The 20,703-nt window shown below is 46.6% G+C and overlaps 1 protein-coding gene and 1 long non-coding RNA gene across 3 annotated transcripts; one reads left to right on the top strand and one right to left on the bottom strand.

Annotated features, from left to right (window-relative positions):
- Window positions 1–2,646: 2,646 nt before the first annotated feature.
- LOC128746492 (kelch-like protein 38) lies at window positions 2,647–5,526 on the bottom strand. The gene is made up of 5 exons (XM_053843568.1): window positions 5,114–5,526; window positions 3,736–5,042; window positions 3,537–3,678; window positions 3,369–3,474; window positions 2,647–3,207 (listed from the first exon to the last, which is right to left on the bottom strand). Exons 2-5 carry the CDS (start codon window positions 4,938–4,940, stop codon window positions 2,918–2,920), a joined length of 1,743 nt encoding a protein of 580 aa, XP_053699543.1. The 5' UTR covers window positions 4,941–5,042; window positions 5,114–5,526; the 3' UTR covers window positions 2,647–2,917.
- A 1,819-nt stretch (window positions 5,527–7,345) lies between these two features.
- On the top strand, window positions 7,346–12,264 carry LOC128746467 (uncharacterized). Of its 2 annotated transcripts, none has more exons than XR_008412552.1 (3): window positions 7,346–7,671; window positions 7,754–7,912; window positions 11,934–12,264. It is a non-coding gene; the product is annotated as an uncharacterized LOC128746467 (long non-coding RNA). The 2 variants fall into 2 exon arrangements; XR_008412553.1 differs by having other exon boundaries at window positions 7,372–7,484.
- Window positions 12,265–20,703: the final 8,439 nt, after the last annotated feature.

The following is a 20,703-nucleotide window of genomic DNA, read 5'->3' as shown; positions in this document are numbered from 1 at the left end:
CAGGGAGTCATGGAATATCTGGACTTGTGTATCTTAATCAAGTCCATCTTCTCCAAGAAACTTCCCAGACAAACCAGATGCTGATGTGACCTTCTGGATTCACATCTGCAGGCCATGTATGTGTCGGCCACTAGGCTGCAGGTCCTCTCAACTGCTTACCTACATGTAGACATTCACTGCTATTGTGCTGCTTCTGCTTGTATTTACACCGCGATTACTGTAACAGCAGTGGTGCACTACTTCTATTGTCGCAATTACTACTTCACCTTCAACTCCCACTTTTATTATTATTTTCTTTTGTTAGTATTTATCTGATATTTATTTTGGACATATAGTTTTTGTGCAATGACATTGCGAGTACAATCTCCACATATTCATCTTTGACTGCAACTTCTACCACCACTTATACTACTTATACTTTTACTCTACTTATATGTTTATTTATTTGTTTACTATTACATCAGTTACTACAAATACCTAAACTACAACTGCAGTAGAAGATGTACAGCTCTGAATAAAGTTTGGAGACTCAACTTTTTTCTTTTATTTAAGTTGCAGCCTCCCCAAGAGTGGACACGTGTCATGGTCACCAGATCTGCACCTCAGTTTCTCAACACTGGTCAACTGAAGAAGCTTCCAGAACAGGTGTCAGCCAAGTCACACGGTTCACTCTGCACACACACACAGGTCCAAACACACATGTGTGTTCCTTCAGAGGCAGGAGTCGCCCCAGCAGAGCATTGAAATGAATTCACCATGATCACTGTCTGCAGTGGAGCGAGTGGAGGGCGACATGGAAAGTCCCAGCCAGCCGGGGTCAGCGTTTGACCGGAGGAGCGGTGAATCATAACAGAGCAACCTGAGACACGCTGCGTCCGTGTTTGTTCTTCCACATGTTCAACTGTCTCTCACCATGACGCTCTTCAAGAAGAAACACTTGCAACACCCAACGTGTATTCCTGCAACATTACTGCCGATTAACTCCACTAATACTACACTAATCACATCACTCTGACCTGTACTACTGTCCCTCTGATATTACTATTCTGCAGATTCCTTCATCACAACGATGAGCATGAATACTTCTGTTTCATTTTTACTTCTTCCAAAACTCACTGAACTTGTTTACTACAGCAAATATTTGTTTACAACCACAAATGCTTGCACTACTTGTACTACTACGACTAACAGGCCAACTATTATCACTAGTATTTTCCTTTACTGCGATTTGAGAAGACTAAATATAAATCTATTACCATTACCACTGCTGTTACTATTAACTCAAGTTAATACTGTACCCATCACCACTAATACTAATGTACCTTCTGATACTTCTAGCACTAACATTTACTCTGATGCTCCAAATATTATATAAGTATACTGCATAACTGCAACTATTTATGTTAATGTTCCTTTCTACAGCGAGTAGGATAATGCCAGTACTACTGCAGTACTACTTATACCACAACCTCTACTTCATGCTGGGAGGTATATTTATACTTCTGCTGCTACGGTGAATGCTTCTCCTGTCATTACTACTTATCTTATAAGTAGTTCTGACACAACAACTACTGTTGATCCCCGGCATTTGTGTTTGTGATGTTGTGTTGCTGTGTGAGCCCACACACACACATACACACACACACACACACCTGTCGCTGCTCCTCCTGAGTTTCATCACTGTGCTTGTGAAATCTCATTCTCTCAGGCCTCCACTCTGCCAAGTCGCTCGGCAACACTCTCACGTGGTGTCACTCTGGCCTCTTGTTTGTGTCTCAAAATAAGCCGCATCACCTGGAGTTTTTCCACCCTGCCTCCGTCCCCTCGGCTCCTCGTGGCCCCGAACGTTGACCCAGTGACTTTTTGTTTCACGGAAAAGCACATGCGCTCCACCTGCCTCCAGAACGGTCCACCAGAGGTCGTCCAGATCACAGTGACGTAATCCAACATCTTTCATCCGTGGGCAGCTGAAGGTGAAGCCCGAACAACTCCTCCTCTGATGTCACCAGGTGAAGGCTGGTGAGGAGTCCATCCGTCCGCAGGGTTCAGGGGTCGACAGCCCATCCCTGCTGGACCTCATAGCCTTGGTGATGTTGGGTCATTGTTCTCTGAGGAAGAACACACCTGTCAGTCATTTATCCTACTTTGTGGGGACCAATTCTTGACCTTGGCCCTCATGACTTTGTGGGCACATTTGACTGGACCCCACAGGGTTAAGGCTCAATTTGAGGATGACTTCAGAATTAGTGGGTCATAACTGGGTTCCAGTTTGGTTCACAGTCCTGGTTCTGGTGAGCCATGTGTTTTGGATGGTTAGGTTGAGGGTGAGAGGCTGGGGAAAGGGTTATGGCCTTGAGAAGCCTTACAATGTCCCCATAAGGATAGCAATACAAGGGTGTGTGTGTGTGTGTGCGCACATGGGTACGAGTGATAAAAGCATGACATGTATGTGTGAGGAGAGACATGTCTGCGTGTGTGAAGGGTCACGCGACATGTGTGACTCGGTTACAGAACCACATTTTTAGAGCTACATTTTATTACAGGAGTTTAAAAAATCCATTAAAAACATAATACAAAAACTACATTACACACACACCTGCAGTGCAACAGACTACAATGCACTTTGCACAAAATAATAAAGTTGAAAACAAGATGATCTTAACATGTCAAAAAAACACAGCTGCTGTCTTCACTGCCAGTTCTGCTGACTCAGCGTCTGAGTTCTTCAGCTATTCTAAACATCAAAATGTCCCAGGAGGTCGTCCGACACACATCTGAGGTCGACACCAAAACACAGCCATGGAATTCAGGGATGACAGTTCCAATCCCCAGATTTAAGGTGGAGCTGAAAATAACACTCTCGACCTTTGAGACAGGTTCAGTCCAGGAGGATCAGTGAGGAACAATGGGGCCATCCTCAAGCCCTGGCCCAGGTGTGCGACACCGACGCCAGCGTCAGAGAGCCGTGGTCGAACAGTTTGTGTGGCAGGGTCCCGGCCGACGTCCACGTGTCGGTCGAGGGATCGTAGCACTCCACGCCATCCGAGTCCTCGATGACATCGCCACTGTTGATGTGGCGACCTCCGGTGACGTACAGTTTGTTGTTGAGCACGGTGGCGGAGTGGTGCATCCGCCGCTCCTTCAGGTGGGCGCAGCTGAGGAAGCGGTTGGCCTTGGTGTCATAGGCCATGGTTCTCCTGGTGTAGCCTGAGGTGACAGGCGGTTTGTTTTGTTGTGAACAGGTCAGGTGACCACTGCAATGAACCGCTAGCAACCCACACTGTCCATCCATCCACCCATGCATCCATCCATCTTTCCTTCCATCCATCCACCCATGCATCCACCCATCCCTCCATCCATTTCTGTACCTCCAATAATGTAAATCTTGTCATCCATGACGACTGCAGGAGCTGAAACGTTCTTCACCGTTCTGTTCTCCATCTTGGACCAGATGTTCCGGGCGATGTGGTAGACCTGGAGGAACATAAATCTGTTGCAGGTGGAACAGCCACAATAGAAATATGACTCAAATTTACCTGGATGATTCGAACTGGATTCTGCATCACATCTTCACCTCCAAACACGTAGATCCGTTGGTTCGTTGCCGCCACAGCTGGATGAAGAACCGCCTTGGGCATGGGTGCCATTGACTCCCACTGGTTGAACATGCTGTTGTACCTGGTGGAGTAGTGTAAGTATTAGCTCTGCTGGGGACTTGTCGTCCTCCATTCCCACCTCTCGACTGTATCTGTGAGCCGCCGGTCAGCGCCCAGGCCGCCCAAGACGAAGATGAAGTGGAGGTACGAGACACTTTGGTGGGCGAAGCGTGGACTCAGCAAGGGCTCAGCGGTGCGCCACTGGTTGGTCTTCAGGGAGAGGGTGTAGACCAGCGTGCTGACCTGACCGCGCTGCCCGTTTGTGGTGAGGCCTCCGATCACATAGACCACACTGTGCAGCGCCACGTGGGAGGCCTTGTAGAGGCGGATGGGCAGCTTGGCCAGGCACCTCCACTTCTGACTGGTCTCGTCAAAGACCAACGCTTCTCTGGACGTCTGCTGGTTGTTCTTCCTGCCGCCGACCACCACTAGCAGGTCATGGTAGGTGTATCTTCTCGGGGCGACCCACAGCGGTTTGAAGCCGGCCGCCGTGTTGCCGAAGCATTTGGTGCTGATGGAGAACATCAGGCGACGCACGGATTCGATGAGTTCGGTGCAGAGGGTGGACGACTGGATCAGAGGGTCTCGAGCTATGAACTGGAATAGATACGTCGGGTGGAGGTAGCGAAGTCGAACCCTCTTGAAGAGGTCGCTGATGGCCCCGCGTCTGGACAGAGGGTCATGGTGGATCCAGGCCAGGAGCGTCTCAAAGACCTGCTCTTCCTCGGCGTGCAGACCGTCATCCTCCAGGTAGCCCAGGAGCTCCGGCAGGGACAATTCGCAGAGGTCCTCGGAGGACGACACGTCCGAGAAGCTCTTCATGGCCATCTCCTTCGCCTTTTGGCCCAGACTGCTGCAGCTCATGATCTCAGAGAGTCTGATCATGCTCAAGCAGTTGTCCGGGCTCAGCTGCTGCTGGAGGAAGCTGGAACAAGCCTCGAAGATCCCCACGTACTGCAGCATGGACGCCGCCTGCATCAGGGGCAGGACCACCTCCATGCTGATGCTGATGAGGCCAGTGTAGACAAAGTCGATGATGCTGCTCAGGACGGAAGAGCTCATCCCCTTCAGGTCCACCTTGGACTGCTGCTTCTCCACAAAGTCCCCGCAGAACATGGCACTGAAGTACGGGCTGCTGGAGACTAGGACATTACGGTGGCAGGGGATCTCCACGCTGTCCGAGCAGAGGAGAACATCGGTGAGGATGTTCTGCTGCCGCAGCCTGTTGAGCTGCAGGAGCAGGTTGGACGACTGTTCCTTGTCCTTGTAGTGGAAAACCTCCATGCTGAGGACGAAGATGAGGTGAAGACTGAGACGTGAGCTCAACCGGGTGATTTGTTTTCGTCAGACCCAGTGACACCGTTAATGTGACGTGAAGTGATGGAGCTGTGGACCAACAGATCAGAACAGACTGAGGGTGAGTACAGGGTGACAGCAGGATTGTGGTGGAAACCTACCTTTGGTTGGATCAGGTGCTGCTCATTGTCCTCTTCCCTCTCGTGCTTCAGCCGTGTGATCCAGTCGAGAGTTTGGTATCGTGCTGTCGACGGTGTTGTTGTTGTGCTCTCGCTCCACGAGGCTTCTGTGTACATTCCTGGTCTAAATTTAGGAGCTCTCTGCAGCAACACGGTCTCAGACGCACATGTGCGGGCAGTTTTTCTCGGAATCCAGCGGACGCCATCAGCTTATCTTCCACCGTCAACTTTCTCCTGTAGGATTTTATGATTCTTGGCCTGGTTCTGCTCTCCCAAAACATGTTTGTCCACTCCATCATGTTGGCCGCTGACTCGATAACCGGCTCGATGATGGCTGGAGGAGGAGCCATCCAACTCTCAAGAATAAAAGTTCAGGGGTCGAGTTGGCGCCGTCATTGTTGACTCCCGCGCACTTGGTCCTCACTGGTTTATCCTTCACCTTCTGTCACACTGCCTCCAAACACAAACACAACACAATATGTTCCCAACTGGTCTCTCAAAATCTTTCTGTTCAGCAGGACTCAGCAGTGAAAACAAGGCCTGTTGCTTGCAACATAGCCGAATAAAATAAATAAATACTTAAAACAAAGTTGCTTTAATTGAAGGTGAAATATATATTTTCTTTAAAAAAAAAAACAGTTAACAGTAAAATACAGGTCATTTTTAAAATTTTGCAAAACCAAGACCAAAGAGAAATTTGAATGACCAAATATCACAACAATAAAAACTCAACTGAGGAAAAAAAACTTCACAAACAAAAAAGATTAAGATGCTGTATTTGTTTTACAAAAAAATAAGTACTGAAAGAGAAACACAAAATGGATAGACTGAATCGAAAAAGCAGTGGAAAATACCCAAACTTCAAAGAAATATTTATGATAAAAATAATCTCACAAAACAAGTATATCCATCTTCCAAAAGTAAAAAATGGATCGTGAGGGAAAAAAGGAAGGCAATAAACCCTAAAATCACGAAGAAAAGATGCAAAATTTACATTAAATTAATTAAGACTTTCTGTGCTATTTATATGAGCGAAAAACAAACGGTGACAAAGAAAATCCGGAAGAATATTGACTTGAAAATAAACTCAGCTGCCGCAGCTCCAGTGAATGACAATGAAACATCGCCATCTTTCGTCCAAAGCCTGTTACTGCAGCGGCACCTCCACAATCCCGTCAATCTTCCGCCGAACTTGATCGACCTCTTCTCTCTCGGAGGTTGGTTCCTGCCGAGTCACGACGTCGTTTCCTCTTTCGAGTTTATCTCTCGTCCTCATCTGAACTTCCGTCGGAAGTATTGTCTCATATCAGCTCACGAGCACATGGTCTATAAAGCTGCAGGATTTAGATCAACTGATTAGCTCGAAAGCGGAGAGCAACACAAACAAACAACTATTTAGAGCAGGAAAACCAACTCATTTGTTAGGTCAGGGCTTTTAATCAAAATTAATCTTGAAAAATATACTACTTGTATTTTACATGTTTTATTTAGTTCACTTAAGTTTTCTGGCTATATTTAATTTTTCGATATTCAAAAGTAATATTTTCTGTTTGTTTTTATTGTTTCAAAACATTTATTTCACATTTTAAAAAATCCTTATATTCGAGACTAGCAATGGATGAATCTGTTTTTTGGACAATAATGGTATTTTGAAATTCTTTATAATTACTTAAAATATACATTTATTTATTTATTTTCCATTGTGGTATACAAATGATACAGTGCTTAAAAAATAGGATTTATTAAACATAATCAGGCCCCAAAATTTCAATGAATAATAAATACATTTCTATCACACATCCTACAATTTTACATGATCTGTCATGCGTATTTCATTCACGTGTATTTTAGTGATGGCATTTTTAAAAAGTCTATTTTATTTATTCTGTTATTCGGTTAATATTTATAAGTAATGTAATTTATTTAGCATACATATTGTTATAAATAAGCCTCAGTTAAAAAGAAATGCCCCGAATTATTCATCTCTTTTGTAATTGTATTTTTATTATGTTTTTTTTCCCGTGTATTCTGTTTTTAAACTTTTTCCATAAAATGAAATGCGTTGCCCTCTCCGGTTGCTTCCACCAGGTGTCAGCGCAACTTTATTCAAATTTAAAAGCGGCCTCAAGTCAACACAGAGAGCTGCAGATATTCCCTCAAAATGTCCACGTTTCGCCGCTACAACTCCGCAGTAAAGCAGACAATGGCGGCTCAGTGGGGCGCTGAAGCTCCGCCTGATAGACTTGTGATTCCGTTTAAATTCCACTCCCTGAGATCCACGTAATCTTCCTCTGATGGAGACCCGTCCAGAGAGAGAAATCTGTGGAGACAAAGGGCTGCTTGTGGAGAGGAGGTAAGTGGGATTGTGCTGGTACGCACATGGCCGAGCACAGATGAGGGTTTTACACGGCTTACAGTTAGCTGCTTAAAATTCTTCTGATGGAACCAGCACACAACAGGTTGTTACTGTTGTAGCAAACAGTGGAAGAGAAACCTGTCACCTCTTAGTGTGCCACTTCGTGTGTTTGCCCGTGTGGGAGGTAGGTGTGTGTGTTTTGTATTTTAGTGTATTTTGTATTCCACCAGCAGCTGAAGCTCAGTCCAATGTCTTTGTTGTGTCAGGACTCGGCAGGTGGAGAGGAGAGAGGCTCAAGAGGAGGAGAGAAATCACTCACTCCAGAGAGAGGAGAAGCACCTGAGCTCGGCTGCCAAGTGTCAAGATGTAGATTTCCCTTCAGCTGAATGGGCCGTTGAGTTTTTGTGGAGAAGAGTTGAGAGCTGGTACGAGATTTCTACACCTCTGTCTTATGATTCAGGAGGTTATGGCGGGTTCCAGTTGAGCTTGTTGGAAGAGGGAGGACGTAAACCAAGATGGCTTCCCCGAACGTAAACAGGAAGTAGATGTTTTGAATGAATTCAATTCCTCTTCATCCGCTGGGTTTTCCAGTTGCGATCAAGAGGTTTGTATCCAGTCAAAACATGAGTCACAATAGCTTTCCTGGACGTCACTATCTTCTTTACTTTGCTAAGTGGAGCGCACTCAACTCAGCTGTGATGTCACTCCCAGCTCCGACGAACAGGACCGCAGCACTGCTTCTCTGCCCTCATGCTAACGTTGCTACACTGGTGATGGTAGACGTTCAAGTGAGCTAATCCTCAAACTGCTAGTTCCTCACTCAAAGACGAACTAGTGACGGGCTGATGAGGCTTCATGAAACAGCGCTCTTGCTTTCACAGCCCTCTAGATGGCACTCTCTGTTCCAAAAACATTGGATTGGAGCAACCACTTCAATGAAACCCCACATCAATTTTAGCATCATCTAGTGGGCCCCGAAAATAAGGACACTGTTTCGTGAAGCCTCATCAGCCCGTCGGCAATAAAAACCACCCCGCTGGAGACACAGAACCTGGACTTTTACTGTACATCTCCATCTGTTTTTTTTCACTAACTTTGAGGTTCAGTCCTGCTCATGAATTCATCTGGTTATTATCATAACTCCCTTATCAGCACGGAACTCTGTGTACCAGGAATCGCTACTTTCCTCCCGCGTCTCACTGCCTCCTCAGTCCAGCGATAACGGCTTCCATCTGTAAACATTTGCATCCTGTATCAACGTTTTGAGCCCCTCACCCTCAGGAGCTCGGATATAAACAGCACAGATATACAGCCTCCTCTGTTTACACTAGCCATTAGCAGCTATTAGCATGCCGCTTAGCCTATCTGCTCTTCCTCTTCCCCGCCATATCTACCTCATTTACAAATCAGACGTTCACCTCAGGTCTCAGACTGTGTCCACACATTAGAAACAGTAGAAACCCTCGTCTTTAGCAGGAACCCTCCCGCTGGATTCAGAAGCGAGTCCCTGCTGGGGAGCTAACTGGAGCTCAACTTCCCCACCCGCCGCTCACCTGCTCCCAGCTTGGCTCAAGAGAGCGGGATTTTACGAGGCACATTTTTGCTTTCACACCTCCTGCGTGAAGCAATGTGAGCATAACACATCATGATCCTCCATTTACATCCATGAAGCTCAGAGCAATAGGTTTGATCATCTGTTGTCTCGTGTGTGGTAGGTTGTTCCTGGTGTTGAGTCATGACAATATTATCTTGTTGCAGACACTTTTAACACGGTTTACAGCTACAATATTACATCCAAATACTTGCACAGAGTCTGCAGTCTGACACCACCACCTCTATTACTACTCTGAAATACATTTTTAAACATCACTCACCAAGGCATTTTTTTGTCCCCTGGGGTCCAATTTCATCGAGTCAATTCTTATGGGTTGCAACACAACTCCTGACAAACATCTTGGTGAGGAACAAGTTCAGGTCATCTCAAGTTCAAACAGTAAAAAACAAAACCCACTTCCTGTTCATAAGCACAGTTTTGAGTGAAGTCAAGATAATACCTCCTCCAGCAAGTAGGGGGCGCTCTAGCCTTCTTGCCACGACTGTACTGATCTTTTTTGTCTGCTCTTCACAGGCACCATTTTGAGAGGTGGCCTACTTTAGGTGGAGTTCTTATTTCTTAAACTCCATACATCTTCTGCGGCCTTCAGCCTTCACCCAGCCAGCCAAGTGAGCCGGCTCCCTCATTAGGGGCGAGAAATGGAATAGCAGCAGGAGTGAAAACACTGATCCCAACGCCTCCCTCCCTCTCTCCACCTGTAATCCAGCGATCTGTCGTCCTTGGCAACCGCTCCGGCGATCGGTCTGCCACGTGTGCAGCGCTGCCAGGTCAGGATGGAAGTGCCTGAAGGGGGCGATACAAAGCACCCCCCCCCCTCCTTTGCTGCAGGCCTGGGTAATCCTGAGGAGACCTCATTGTTGCTGCTTCCATCCAACATCACCTGAGATTTCACACTGAGATAAGCACTGACAAACAGTGAATACATCATTTACAAGATATAAAAGCGAGAACATCTAGAACCTCTGCTTCTGAATGAGCATTCCACTGGGTTTTTTTGAGTCTTTCCTCTGAAGGTTAGAGTGAGAACTGATAGTGAGTGAATAAATGATAACTCGTTCTTCGTTGGGGTTAGCGAGTCACAAGCCGAGTCACAGGTGAGCGACTCAGACGGTCTGCCGTCTCAGTGGTGACGTCTCTCATCTGGGTCGCCGCGGTGTAGGAGGTGGCTCAGCGCTAATCTCTCCTGCAAACTTTGAGTGAACCCTGCCAAAGTTAAATCCTTCACTCAGGCAGCCTGTGACACAAAGTTTGCTCGACTGTCGTGGAAAAATCCCAGAGATGCTCTGTCACGGAAACAAACGTGATGCTGCTGGTGCTGTGGCGGCGCTGGAAGAACACGCCTGTTCATGAGTCAGCCAGTTAAAGTTCCACTTGTTTAGAATCTGCTGTGAACAGAGGTCAGTGGTTCAGCTTCTCCTGGTGACTGACACAAATGACAAAATCTCGGATGCAACTCTGATTGGGTCCCGTTTTCCTCCTGATGGTTGAAGCCAGAAGAAGCAAGCAAAAGAAATCCTGCAACGCTGTTCAGGATTTACAGCTACACTCTGTTTTATTTTGCATCTTAGCAAAGCTGCATGTTAAGATGCGCTCTGAACTCAGCCTCATTGCTTCATGTGGCAGATGTTGCTGAAGTGACAGTGAAATACAGATTAATGCTCAATCCTCCGTCTCCACCTATCTCAGTCATCCTCCACTCAAACCTTCATGCCGTCTTGAACCTCATTGGTCGTCTCCGTCTTCATCTCCAACATACTTGGACCAACACTGTCGCTCCTGATCTCCAGCATCTTTCTCAGTGCCACCGTCGAGACCACTAGACCCGAGACTGAGTCAAGACCGAGACCAGGGCCTACACCAAGACTAAATACAGAAGCAAAAATCTGTCAGTTGGACAGACACACATTTACTTCTTACTGCAAAATTTACTTTGTACTAAAACTATAAATGTATCAAGAACTGAGATGCTTTCATTGGAACATACTGCTAACTACTTCACTTTGGTCTTTGTCACGTCTTGGTCATGGCCCCTCAAAGGTCTTGGTCTCACCTCGGTCTCTAGCCCTCCAGCAACTCCTTGACTCTTCTTCTAACTTTGACTCCTGTGTTCAGAAAACTCCAGGACACTCCAGAGTGCATATTAATAACTCCTCATCTGTTTAACAATAAACTCCTTATCGTTCAGTCCTTGGCCGACCCAAACCCTGAAGTCCAAATCCCGCAGAAGGGACTGATGGTTGGAAAATTGACTCTGACTTGCTCCTGAGATCGGCTCTATGCACAAGAGGATGACACGCAGTGCGGCGGCGAGGAGCCTCGGCCCTGCGTGTTTAAGAAAGTCTCTGATCATGAGTGACAGCGAGGACGGGGGAACGGCGGGGGCCAGAGACGAGAGCTTGCCATGAGAACGCGTGTCACATCGATGAGTGCGTGGTGGGACGAGTCGGGAACAGGGTCAGCTCTGTATCTGAGTCTCCCACTAATTCTGCTCGCGGCGTCTTCCCGGTTTATCCCCTTTTGTTTGGGCTGTTTTCACCCTGGCTAATCTATTTCTCTCTTTCCATCCTGCGCCCTTTTCATCTTCCAACAACTTTTCACAATCTCCTTTCAACACTGTCAAACTTATCTCAGCTCGCCGGATATTGCCACGTAACAGTTGCATCTTCTCCCAAAGCCTCTTCTATGAAGCAAGACCTTCAAGTGGAGAGATGAAAAAACACAATATTACACTCATATTTCTCTGAAGTCGGACGATGAATAGAGACGATGGAAGAAAAATCAGAGATGAAAATCAGTTAATAATGTTCCAACACTTTCGTTCCTTTGTGCAGATCTGAAAAAGCTCGAAGGTCGCTGACAAGGAGGCGCTGAGGATGAACCAGGTGGTGCCTCCAGAGGTGTCTTGTGTGTGACACAACCATACACCAGGATCTACATCTCAACCCACGACTCTACCTCTAATCTGATGCATCTTACCGAAGTTCATACGTTATGATTTTTTACTTTTATGCAGGCAGTGGTGTTTGTGTGCACCAGAGGGCGCACTGCTGAGGGCCACTTAAACTTATGGCGACTAAAGTGGGAGACAATGAAACACATGGGATTAAAACCCAAAAACTGTAGATGAGTCTGACTCAAAAGAGTCAAATCAGCAAAATACACGGTGAGACCCAGTTACAGTCATCATACATTTTTACTACATTGAAATAAAGCAGTGTCAAATGTTTGTTTGTTGTTGTTTAAAACTGATATTCTAACTGTTGACTGAAGTTCTACCACAGTATATTTGCCAACTTGCTAATATCCTCTGTCCTTTTCACGAATGTTGGAGGGGTCTGGCAGATGAAATTTGCAGTCCTGTTGAGGTAACCCTCTCACGTGGCTGTGTTTCTCTTGTGTGCACGAGTCCATCACTAAAATGGAACAAACAAACAAACAAATGGAACCATAAAGTCTGTGAAATGAAAGAGAAAGCTGACAGAAGCTGCACTGACTGTCGACGGGCTCTATACTTGTTTATTACAGTAAGAAATGGACGAAGATTGAATGTTGCAGGATTTAGGGAGGTGGCATTCAAACTTCTGAGGAGCTCATTGTAGCTTCACTGGGAAGTTCAACCGTGGTCATGAAGTCTAGCCCATCCTGGTTCCATCCACATGCAGAGTGGCCTTAAACCGGTCCAGAACCCTGACCTTTTCGTGGTGAGGTTGCAGCCTACAACCTTGAACAAGTCATTTCCAAGTCAATATTTAGTCATGAAGCGTGACGCTGGTGCCACAAGCATTGCTCCGTGTGGTCCATGTCCACACTCTTCTTGCAGTGGTTTCCAGAGGAGCCGGGACAGGAGCGAAACAGCGGTAATGATCAGGCCTCACTCTTCCTTTCCCGGCCTCCTCCCACTTCCTTCCTCTTATTAAACAAGTCGACGAGAACCCGCCTGCATACTGATGCGGCGTTTAAGGCTCCTGATCGAACTTGAAGGTTCCTAATGTGCCGCCACTCACGCTGACCCCCCTCAGTCTGGATTGCATTTCAAGCCGAGTTTATCTCCTCCGCAGCACGTCCGGTCCAGATATCAGCGGGTAGAAAAAGGACATTAGGACAAAAGTGGAGAGTTTCATCGACAACCCCGCAGGAGGGCGGAGGGAAAAAGTTGGGGAAAGTTATTGTGCCAAATTAGCGGGAGGCGGCACAGCACGGGGGCCGACAGCGCCGCCGGGGGATTAGACGGGCTTCAGGATCTGACACAGGAGAGACGGGTGTCATTGCCAGTAAAGAGAGCAACACGGGGATTAGAAAGCTTCCACCAACAGATATCATTAGCAAGTGGACACGCACCTCTGGGGCCAACCGTCCTTTCATTTCAAGCCCTGTTTTATTGATCATACACGTCACGTACATTCAAAGTCCGCGAGGGGCAGGACATCACACATGGAGAGGCAGACAGAGACGGCCGCCGCTGCCCGGTCTGCCTTGGAATCATGCCACCCTGGAAACATTTAGCCTGAATTATTCATCCCAGCGCCGTGCTCCAAATACCAAACGTATATTTGAATATCTCTGTGAGTATTCTGGAATGCCTACAGGGTGCGCTGCTCCCACACACCCGTGATGAATCTTATCAGCCGGAGAGACGGTAAATACCCGGAACAGCGTGACAACTTCGATTGACTGTTATTCCTCACTGACAGGCTTCATGAAATCACACGCCCTCCAGAGACCCTCTTCTTCTTTTGAGGTCATGCTCTTTAGATGACTCCACCAACCTCAGACTTGCTCCTGCGACTAGTCAGAGACTCTCATCTTGATTTCAGTGAGTCAACATTTCAGCGATTCAATTTCCCGTCCAAAGAGTTGAGTCACTCTGATGTGTACCCTCCAGCTCTCTCCCCTTCATCCACACATGCAAGTCAAATCATGGTCACCGACAGAGGCGACTGGCTCCTTTGTTGCCACTCAAGTCAAAGGGGCTGAATTGGATGAGGGATTTGGCTACTGCATCAGTTGAACTTGCCCATAAATCATCTCTGTTGTTCAGTGGTTCTTCCTCATAACGCTGGACGCACTTCTCCTGGACATCAACAAGCATTCCCATCTTGTATTCGATTCCCTTCCACCCACTAGAAGGGCCTTGAATCTACATCTAAACAAACGTATATTGGTGTATAAGTTGTGTGGGGTCATTAAATGGCATAATTCAGTACAATGTACTGCCTGCCCTGACGTTGAGGGACTCAAGAATCTGACTTGAGATTCACGACTCAACACTTAATCCATCCCAGCACCAGCACGTATTTTCTCCCGAAAGACGCTTCAAAGATTCAAAGTCGGAGATAAAAATGTCGCAGACAGATGAAGTTGAAATGTCAGACAGAAATCGAAGTTGGCTCAAGATCATCACCATCTCTGACCTTAAACATGAGGTCGAACAGAACCGCGGAGGAAGGCGTGGAGAGATAAGTTGTTTAGGAACACGCCGTCATGGAAGCCCTCCTCTTCCTCGCCTCTAATAGAGTTTCTTATCATGAAGGAGTTAACCTCTTATCGCTCGGTAGCTGCCGTGGATCTGGAGCGTAACGGGTTCTGCTGAGGGGCACAGACGCTCTTTGATGAACTTGACTCAAAGTTTAATGAAAGCACGTTGGTGTGACTCGTGTATTTCCGCTAACTCAGGTGAGACATTCAGTCCCTTATTTTCTACTGATAATGAGGTGCCGCTACAGCATCGGCCACCTTCTTCCTGTCACATAAATAGTGAACTGCAGCTTGAAATTAGCTCCTGATGTTGCCATTGTTTGTTTTGTTTTTAATCATTAGCCACAAAGTTATCAAGAATGTTAATAACTCTGCTGAAGACAGGGTTGTCGAAAACAGCGCAACAGCGTCCATGTTCTGCCCCAAAAAAAGGTAGATTCATGATCTTCTTTGTTTACGTGACCTCGTTCCTTGTGAGCTCAAGGAGATTGTTTTCAGAATTCTTCGGTTCTTACTGTATTTTTACCATCGTTTTTTAGTATTTCCTGGAGTTCCACTTTCACCCAACAGCCACACAACGCCCTCTCGGCTAGGTGTGTCTGAAAGTGTGCTAGCAATATTATATAGCATCTGCATGAACAGTCACTCAACACTGACTCGGCAGCTGACATTGACGCTGCTCCCCGTACAAGGTGCTGGGTTTCACCCTCCAATGACATGACAACAAGTTATACAAAACTCTGTTTGTCCAATTTCTTCTCATTCCACTACAGTCCAAAGCGTTTAAATGTCGCCAACATGCCTCTCACAATAGTCGGAGTCGTCGTCTCCGTAACAACGTGGTTTGAATGAAAAGATTGTTACATGAACCTGCTCTTCTATCTCGAAAACCTGTGGCAAATCCTTCAATATTTGCTAGTGTTGCTGCTCTGTTCACTGTTTTAGTGGACATGACGCCGGTGTTTGGTACCTTCAGTGATGTCATAAGATGGCGGCAGCGTTATGAAGCCCTCATCGGAATCGCAGTGTATTTTATAGCAACAAAATTCCATTCAATTCTTTTGTTTACACGGCATGAAAACCTTTCTAGTTATGCATTGGCTGATGTGTCTACTTTGGGCTTCACTGCTGCTGAAGTCTTCGTGATGAAGATGCGGATGATCGTGGACGACAACTCTCCAGCTGAGGAGCATTAGTGAGGCTTCAGAGAAAACGTTGGGCTCCTCATTACTGCTGTCCATTTTCACACTGAGATTTTAGTCACTGTGATGCTGATGGATGCCTGCGCGGGTTTGTGACTCGAGAGGGAGGGGCAGTGGGCGGAGCCATGTAATACATCTTCTTCATTAGTCTCATAATTCTAAGGCAATAAACTGCAGGGCGTTTGAGAGGCTGATCCGTCTCAGCTGAGTGAGTTAGTGTGACACATCCACCGTGGACCTACACCGAGTCTGACGTCATGGATGGAGCTCAGCAACTGAGCAAGGGCGTGTCCACATGTCACTTCAGATGAGATGAAGACTCGGAGATGTCAGGTCCATAGATGAGGCGACTGGCGACACTGTGCTTCCTCACCAGCGCGGGAATATGGGGATCCAAAATGAGTGCAACCTTGTCCCACCTGAAAGACAGATATCAGGACAGGAGGCCTTGTGTAGAGGGTCCTGGCATCTACCTGAATAGAGTCAAAGCTGAGTCTCTCGTTTCCGTCACGCGTTGCTGGTTACGCTTTGTTCATCTGTTACTTTGAATGTTCACTGGTTTATTTTTGGGTTCTATTCCTTCTTCCTGCGTGCACCTTGTCTGTCTAGTCAGTGGACCCTTTTAACCACTTCATTTTAACCAGCCTTGTCTAGTCTCATCTGGTCTAGTTAAGTCAAGTCAAGTCAAGTATCCACGTCAAGTCAAGTAAGAGTCTGGTTGAGTGCCGTCTCGTCTAGTCAAGTCATTGACTGGTTTTGCCTCGTCAGGTCTAATATCAGTCTGGCCGAGTCCTGTCTAGTCAAGTCATTCACTCTTCTTCCCTAGTCAAGTCTCCACGTCAACTAAGAGTCTGGTTGAGTACCGCCTAGTCAAGTCATTGACTCTTTTTCCCCAGTCAAGTCAAGTAACAGTCTGGACGAGTTCCACCTAGTCAAGTCATTGACTGGTCTTGCCTCGTCAAGTCATGTCTCCACATCAAGGTCATGGTCTTGCCAAGTAAAGCCTAGTCTTGTCTCGTCTAGTCACCATCATTGTCTTGTCTTGCCTGTCAAGTCAAGTAACAGTCTGGTCAAGTGCAAGATCACTGAGTCAAGCCATTGTCACGTCTTACCTCGTCAAGTCAAGTAACAGTCTGGTCGAGTCCGGCCCAGTCAGGACATTGACTCCTATTGCGCCTTCAAGTCAAGTCCCCAAGTCAGGTAACGGTCTGGTCGAGTCAAATCAATAATTTCCACTCACACACTTTGGACATATAACATGTGCCTTCCTGTGTCCTGCTGCTGCAGAGAGCAGCCGCGATGTAGAGGAACCTAACGTCAGTTGGTGACGTTGCATTTAGACAGTTGGATCATTAGTGAGTGAAAAGAGTGTTGTTCTCCTGCCATTCAAAGCAGCTTTCTGTGAGCTATGAAGCTGATATTTAAAGTGTTTGAAGGAGTGTCATTTCAGTTCGATAAATTCCATGCTGTGTAGGAACGTTATTTTTATTTTGGTGGTCGATAAAAGCTGAATAGACTGAACAACAGGGTCATGGCTTCATGATGAAGAAATGAAAACATGTACTGACTTCACACACCACACATACTGAGCCTGTTTTTGTACTTGTAACCTCTAGAGACGGCTCGCCTGTCGCTGGCGTCTGACCTGTCTCTCTCTCTCTGTATGAAGAGTATGAAGATCAACAACCAGCAGCACAATCCTGCTGCTTATTTGCACTGCAGTCGAGCGAAAACTACTTTAACCCCCCCTTCACCACACACACACAGGTCGCACACGTGCCTGACTGAAGGTTAACTGGAATTACTTTTTATACACACAGCCTCACACACAAAATGCCACTTCCTCGATAACCTTTTCTCAGACCTTTCTCCTTGATCCAGCGGCCACAGTCATCATGACTGCCAGTTATGCGCCGCTGCATGACGGATCAGTGGTTGCACTGCGATCGATTCCTTCTCGCTTTTTCAACCGCAATAAAGCCGCAATGAGAAAGAGACGGCGGAGGCGACCTGTTTGGATTAACAAAGCTCCATTTGTTTCTTCTAACTCGTGTTGAAAATGGGTTTGGCCCGGAGAGGTCGATGAGGCGGCGAAGCCGAGGACAGTGAGCAGGTTTGGTGGGAGCTGCTTCTCTGCAGCAGGACTCATGGGATTCAGCCCCGTTGTGACATCTCAGCCGGAAAAGGGTGGAATTTCCAGTCCAGATCAGAGATGAGATCTACGCCCTTGTGGAGAAGTTCAAGACCAGCGGACGGAGAGTTGAGCCAAAAGCCTGAATTCAATTCAAAATTCTACATGTAACACAACAACAAGCCACTTCTCTACAGCGCACTATTCAGGTCCCCAGCATCCAAACATGTGAGGGACTGTGAGTCACTGGTGTGCTGATGCACAACTTCATTAACTGGAATAAGCTTAACTGCTATTGTCGGCATGATGGGGCCATATTTCTTCACAGCTTATGAATATTTAAATCAGCATTTCTCAATGAAGATGAAGTCGCCGCAGAAAAGCAGATGTTCAAATGTCAGGCATCAACATGCGTTAGCAGAGCAACTCCCGACGAGAAGAGATAAACAAGTTGGGGCCAAGTTGAATTTTCTCTTGATGTGTTTAACAACTAAAGTTGTTAAGAAGAATAATGCTAATGGATGTTCTCTGGTCAGGGAAACAGTCAGGAAGACACCAGGAGTGGTGTCAACACAACTATCTTCCTCATCCTCTGTGGTCGGTAAAAACAAACGTTTGGCATAAATGGTCAAAAGACTTTTATCTGCTGCAACAATGTGATGGGTACATTTCAACGGTCACACCATTGATGTGCAAACCTTCCATCAAAGAATGAAGTCAAGAATCAGGCGGAACAGAAGACATTTCTGGCCCAGTCTAAATTCTCCCAGAAACATGACCTGTGGTGTTATTCCAGCAATGAATCAGAGTTGGCGGATGATTGAGTCAGCCTGAGATAAATGATGAAAGTGACAAACAGGTCAGAGAGCTGGGAGGCAGCGATCCGCAGTCACATCTCACTTCAGTTTGTTAACCACCACGATTGTCTCTTGAGCCGTAGCCGAAAAATCCAAACAGGATCTTGTTGAGTTTTTCATTTATTCAGCCACCACAGAAACAGGGTCAGTCCAGGAGGATGTCAGAATACTGATGTTATTCAGTTCTTCTGCAAACCAAATAAGACCAAAATGAGAAAACCTGAGGACTAAACTCAAGTAAAACTTACAAGGCAACACAACAGAGACAGATATTTGTGCTCAAAACTTTGCTCACATGATGTTTAAATGGGCATTAAATAATAGTAACAGCCCTGAATGTCACCCTGTTTTTGCTGGTGCTGAGAGAAACAACCATTTGCACACACTGCTGAGTAAACAAGAGATATGCAGCGAGAACCACGACCCTCAGATGATAAGTCTGCAATCTATGTACGACTTTTTCCACTCAAGGTTGGAATGGGGATCAAACGGCACTTTACATTTGGGGACACATTAACATTAACTATGACTGAATTAAATACTTATTTACGGTTATGACTTGGTAATTTCGGTGTAGTTTTTAGTGAAATTTTGGTGACTATTTCAAGCATCAATTTAGCACTGAATTGGAACGTATTTTTTAAAAGTCCAGTATTGTTTAAAAGTCAAAATTACTGCACAGTGACCAACCATTTAAACTATTAAATCCTTTAGTTTTTTATGCTGTTTGTTGCTGTGAAAGTATGTGCAGTTGCAGATGTCTCAGGTTGATTCTATAAATGCATAAATTGAATGTGTATCGTTGGTACTGAGCAAATAGTACAACAGTAGAACCAGATGACGATGAGGTTTAGCACTTTCCAATCGCGGCCTCTTCTGCAGAACTTGTCTGTGGTCGCTCTGGTTTCCTGGTGCGTGTCACGAGGTGGCTGTCTTCTTGCACATTTGAGTGCAGCGTTTCCTGTGCGAACAGCAGCTCCACCTTCATCTCAGACCTCCCAAGGCATATTTGTTGAGAAAAAAAAACAACCGCACAAAAGACGGAAGGCAGAATTCCGCCGCCCGCCCGCGTGTGTGCCGGAATACAAACCAGAGCCGATTGTGGCTCCTGTGAGGGGCCAAACAATCCCAAAGAAGCGGACCTGAAAAGGAGCAACAGCCTTGAAATGCGCAGCGAGGAGCTGAAGGCCCGGGAATGGATTGGTGGCGTGCAAGCTGGAAAAACAAAGTTTGATCCCAGAGCCAGGCGGCCAGCCAGGCTGCCGGGAACAGCAAACACAGTCCAGTCCAAAGCAAACGCCATATTAATTATTAACTCGTGCGGAGCCGGAACTGGATCAGAAACCCAGATTTACCCGACTCCAGCGAACACAACTGCAGTGAGGCTCGACCTCCCTCTCTATTATCCATTTGATTTATAAGCTGCAGTCCCGCTGAAAACCACAAGGGGTGCCGTTTAATGGTCGACCTCTTCATCATGATTCTCATTCCAAGTCTCGTCGCCAAGTCGCTCTGGCGTCACCGGGGAAGAGTTGAATTTGACACGCAGCCTCGTCTCCTGTCACGTATCCATCAGCGTCCTGGAGCGAAGCCCACCTCCTTCAGGCGCGACTGGCAACGTTCAAAACAGAGTTGGGGACCAGCCAGGATGGCTACCCACCCGCTGCTGACAAGTATCGTCGTAAACATGTCCTGACTCTGGGGAGGAGATCCTATCTGACAGGCCTGCTGCGACGCAGGTCGGACGCTCGTCCCTTTCTTCCTGCTCCCACAGCAGCGTCTCAGGAGTCAGAGGGGGTTTGTTGAGTGGTAATAGCTGCGTGCCAGTCAACAGGAACGCAAAGAGCTTCAGGACGTAGCCGAGTGAGACTGAGAGTTAACTCTTAGTGTAGGAATCTTCCCATGAGGTACATTTAAAACAGATGAAAAAATGTGA

The sequence above is a fragment of the Synchiropus splendidus genome, chromosome 15 (assembly GCF_027744825.2).
Source record: "Synchiropus splendidus isolate RoL2022-P1 chromosome 15, RoL_Sspl_1.0, whole genome shotgun sequence".
Classification (NCBI taxonomy): Eukaryota; Metazoa; Chordata; class Actinopteri; order Syngnathiformes; family Callionymidae; genus Synchiropus; species Synchiropus splendidus.
Note: the sequence above shows the minus strand (reverse complement) of the source record. Positions and strands in the feature narration are given on the sequence as shown.

What these genes read in the sequence shown, in the direction of transcription:
- LOC128746492 (XM_053843568.1), bottom strand. Translation starts at nt 4,940, where the DNA reads ATGGAGGTTTTCCACTACAAGGACAAGGAACAGTCGTCCAACCTGCTC. An exon ending in ATCCAGTTCGAATCATCCAG is followed by an intron (nt 3,475 to 3,536) that starts GTAAATTTGAGT and finishes ATGTTCCTCCAG; the next exon opens with GTCTACCACATCGCCCGGAA. An exon ending in CAAGATTTACATTATTGGAG is followed by an intron (nt 3,208 to 3,368) that starts GTACAGAAATGG and finishes CTGTCACCTCAG; the next exon opens with GCTACACCAGGAGAACCATG.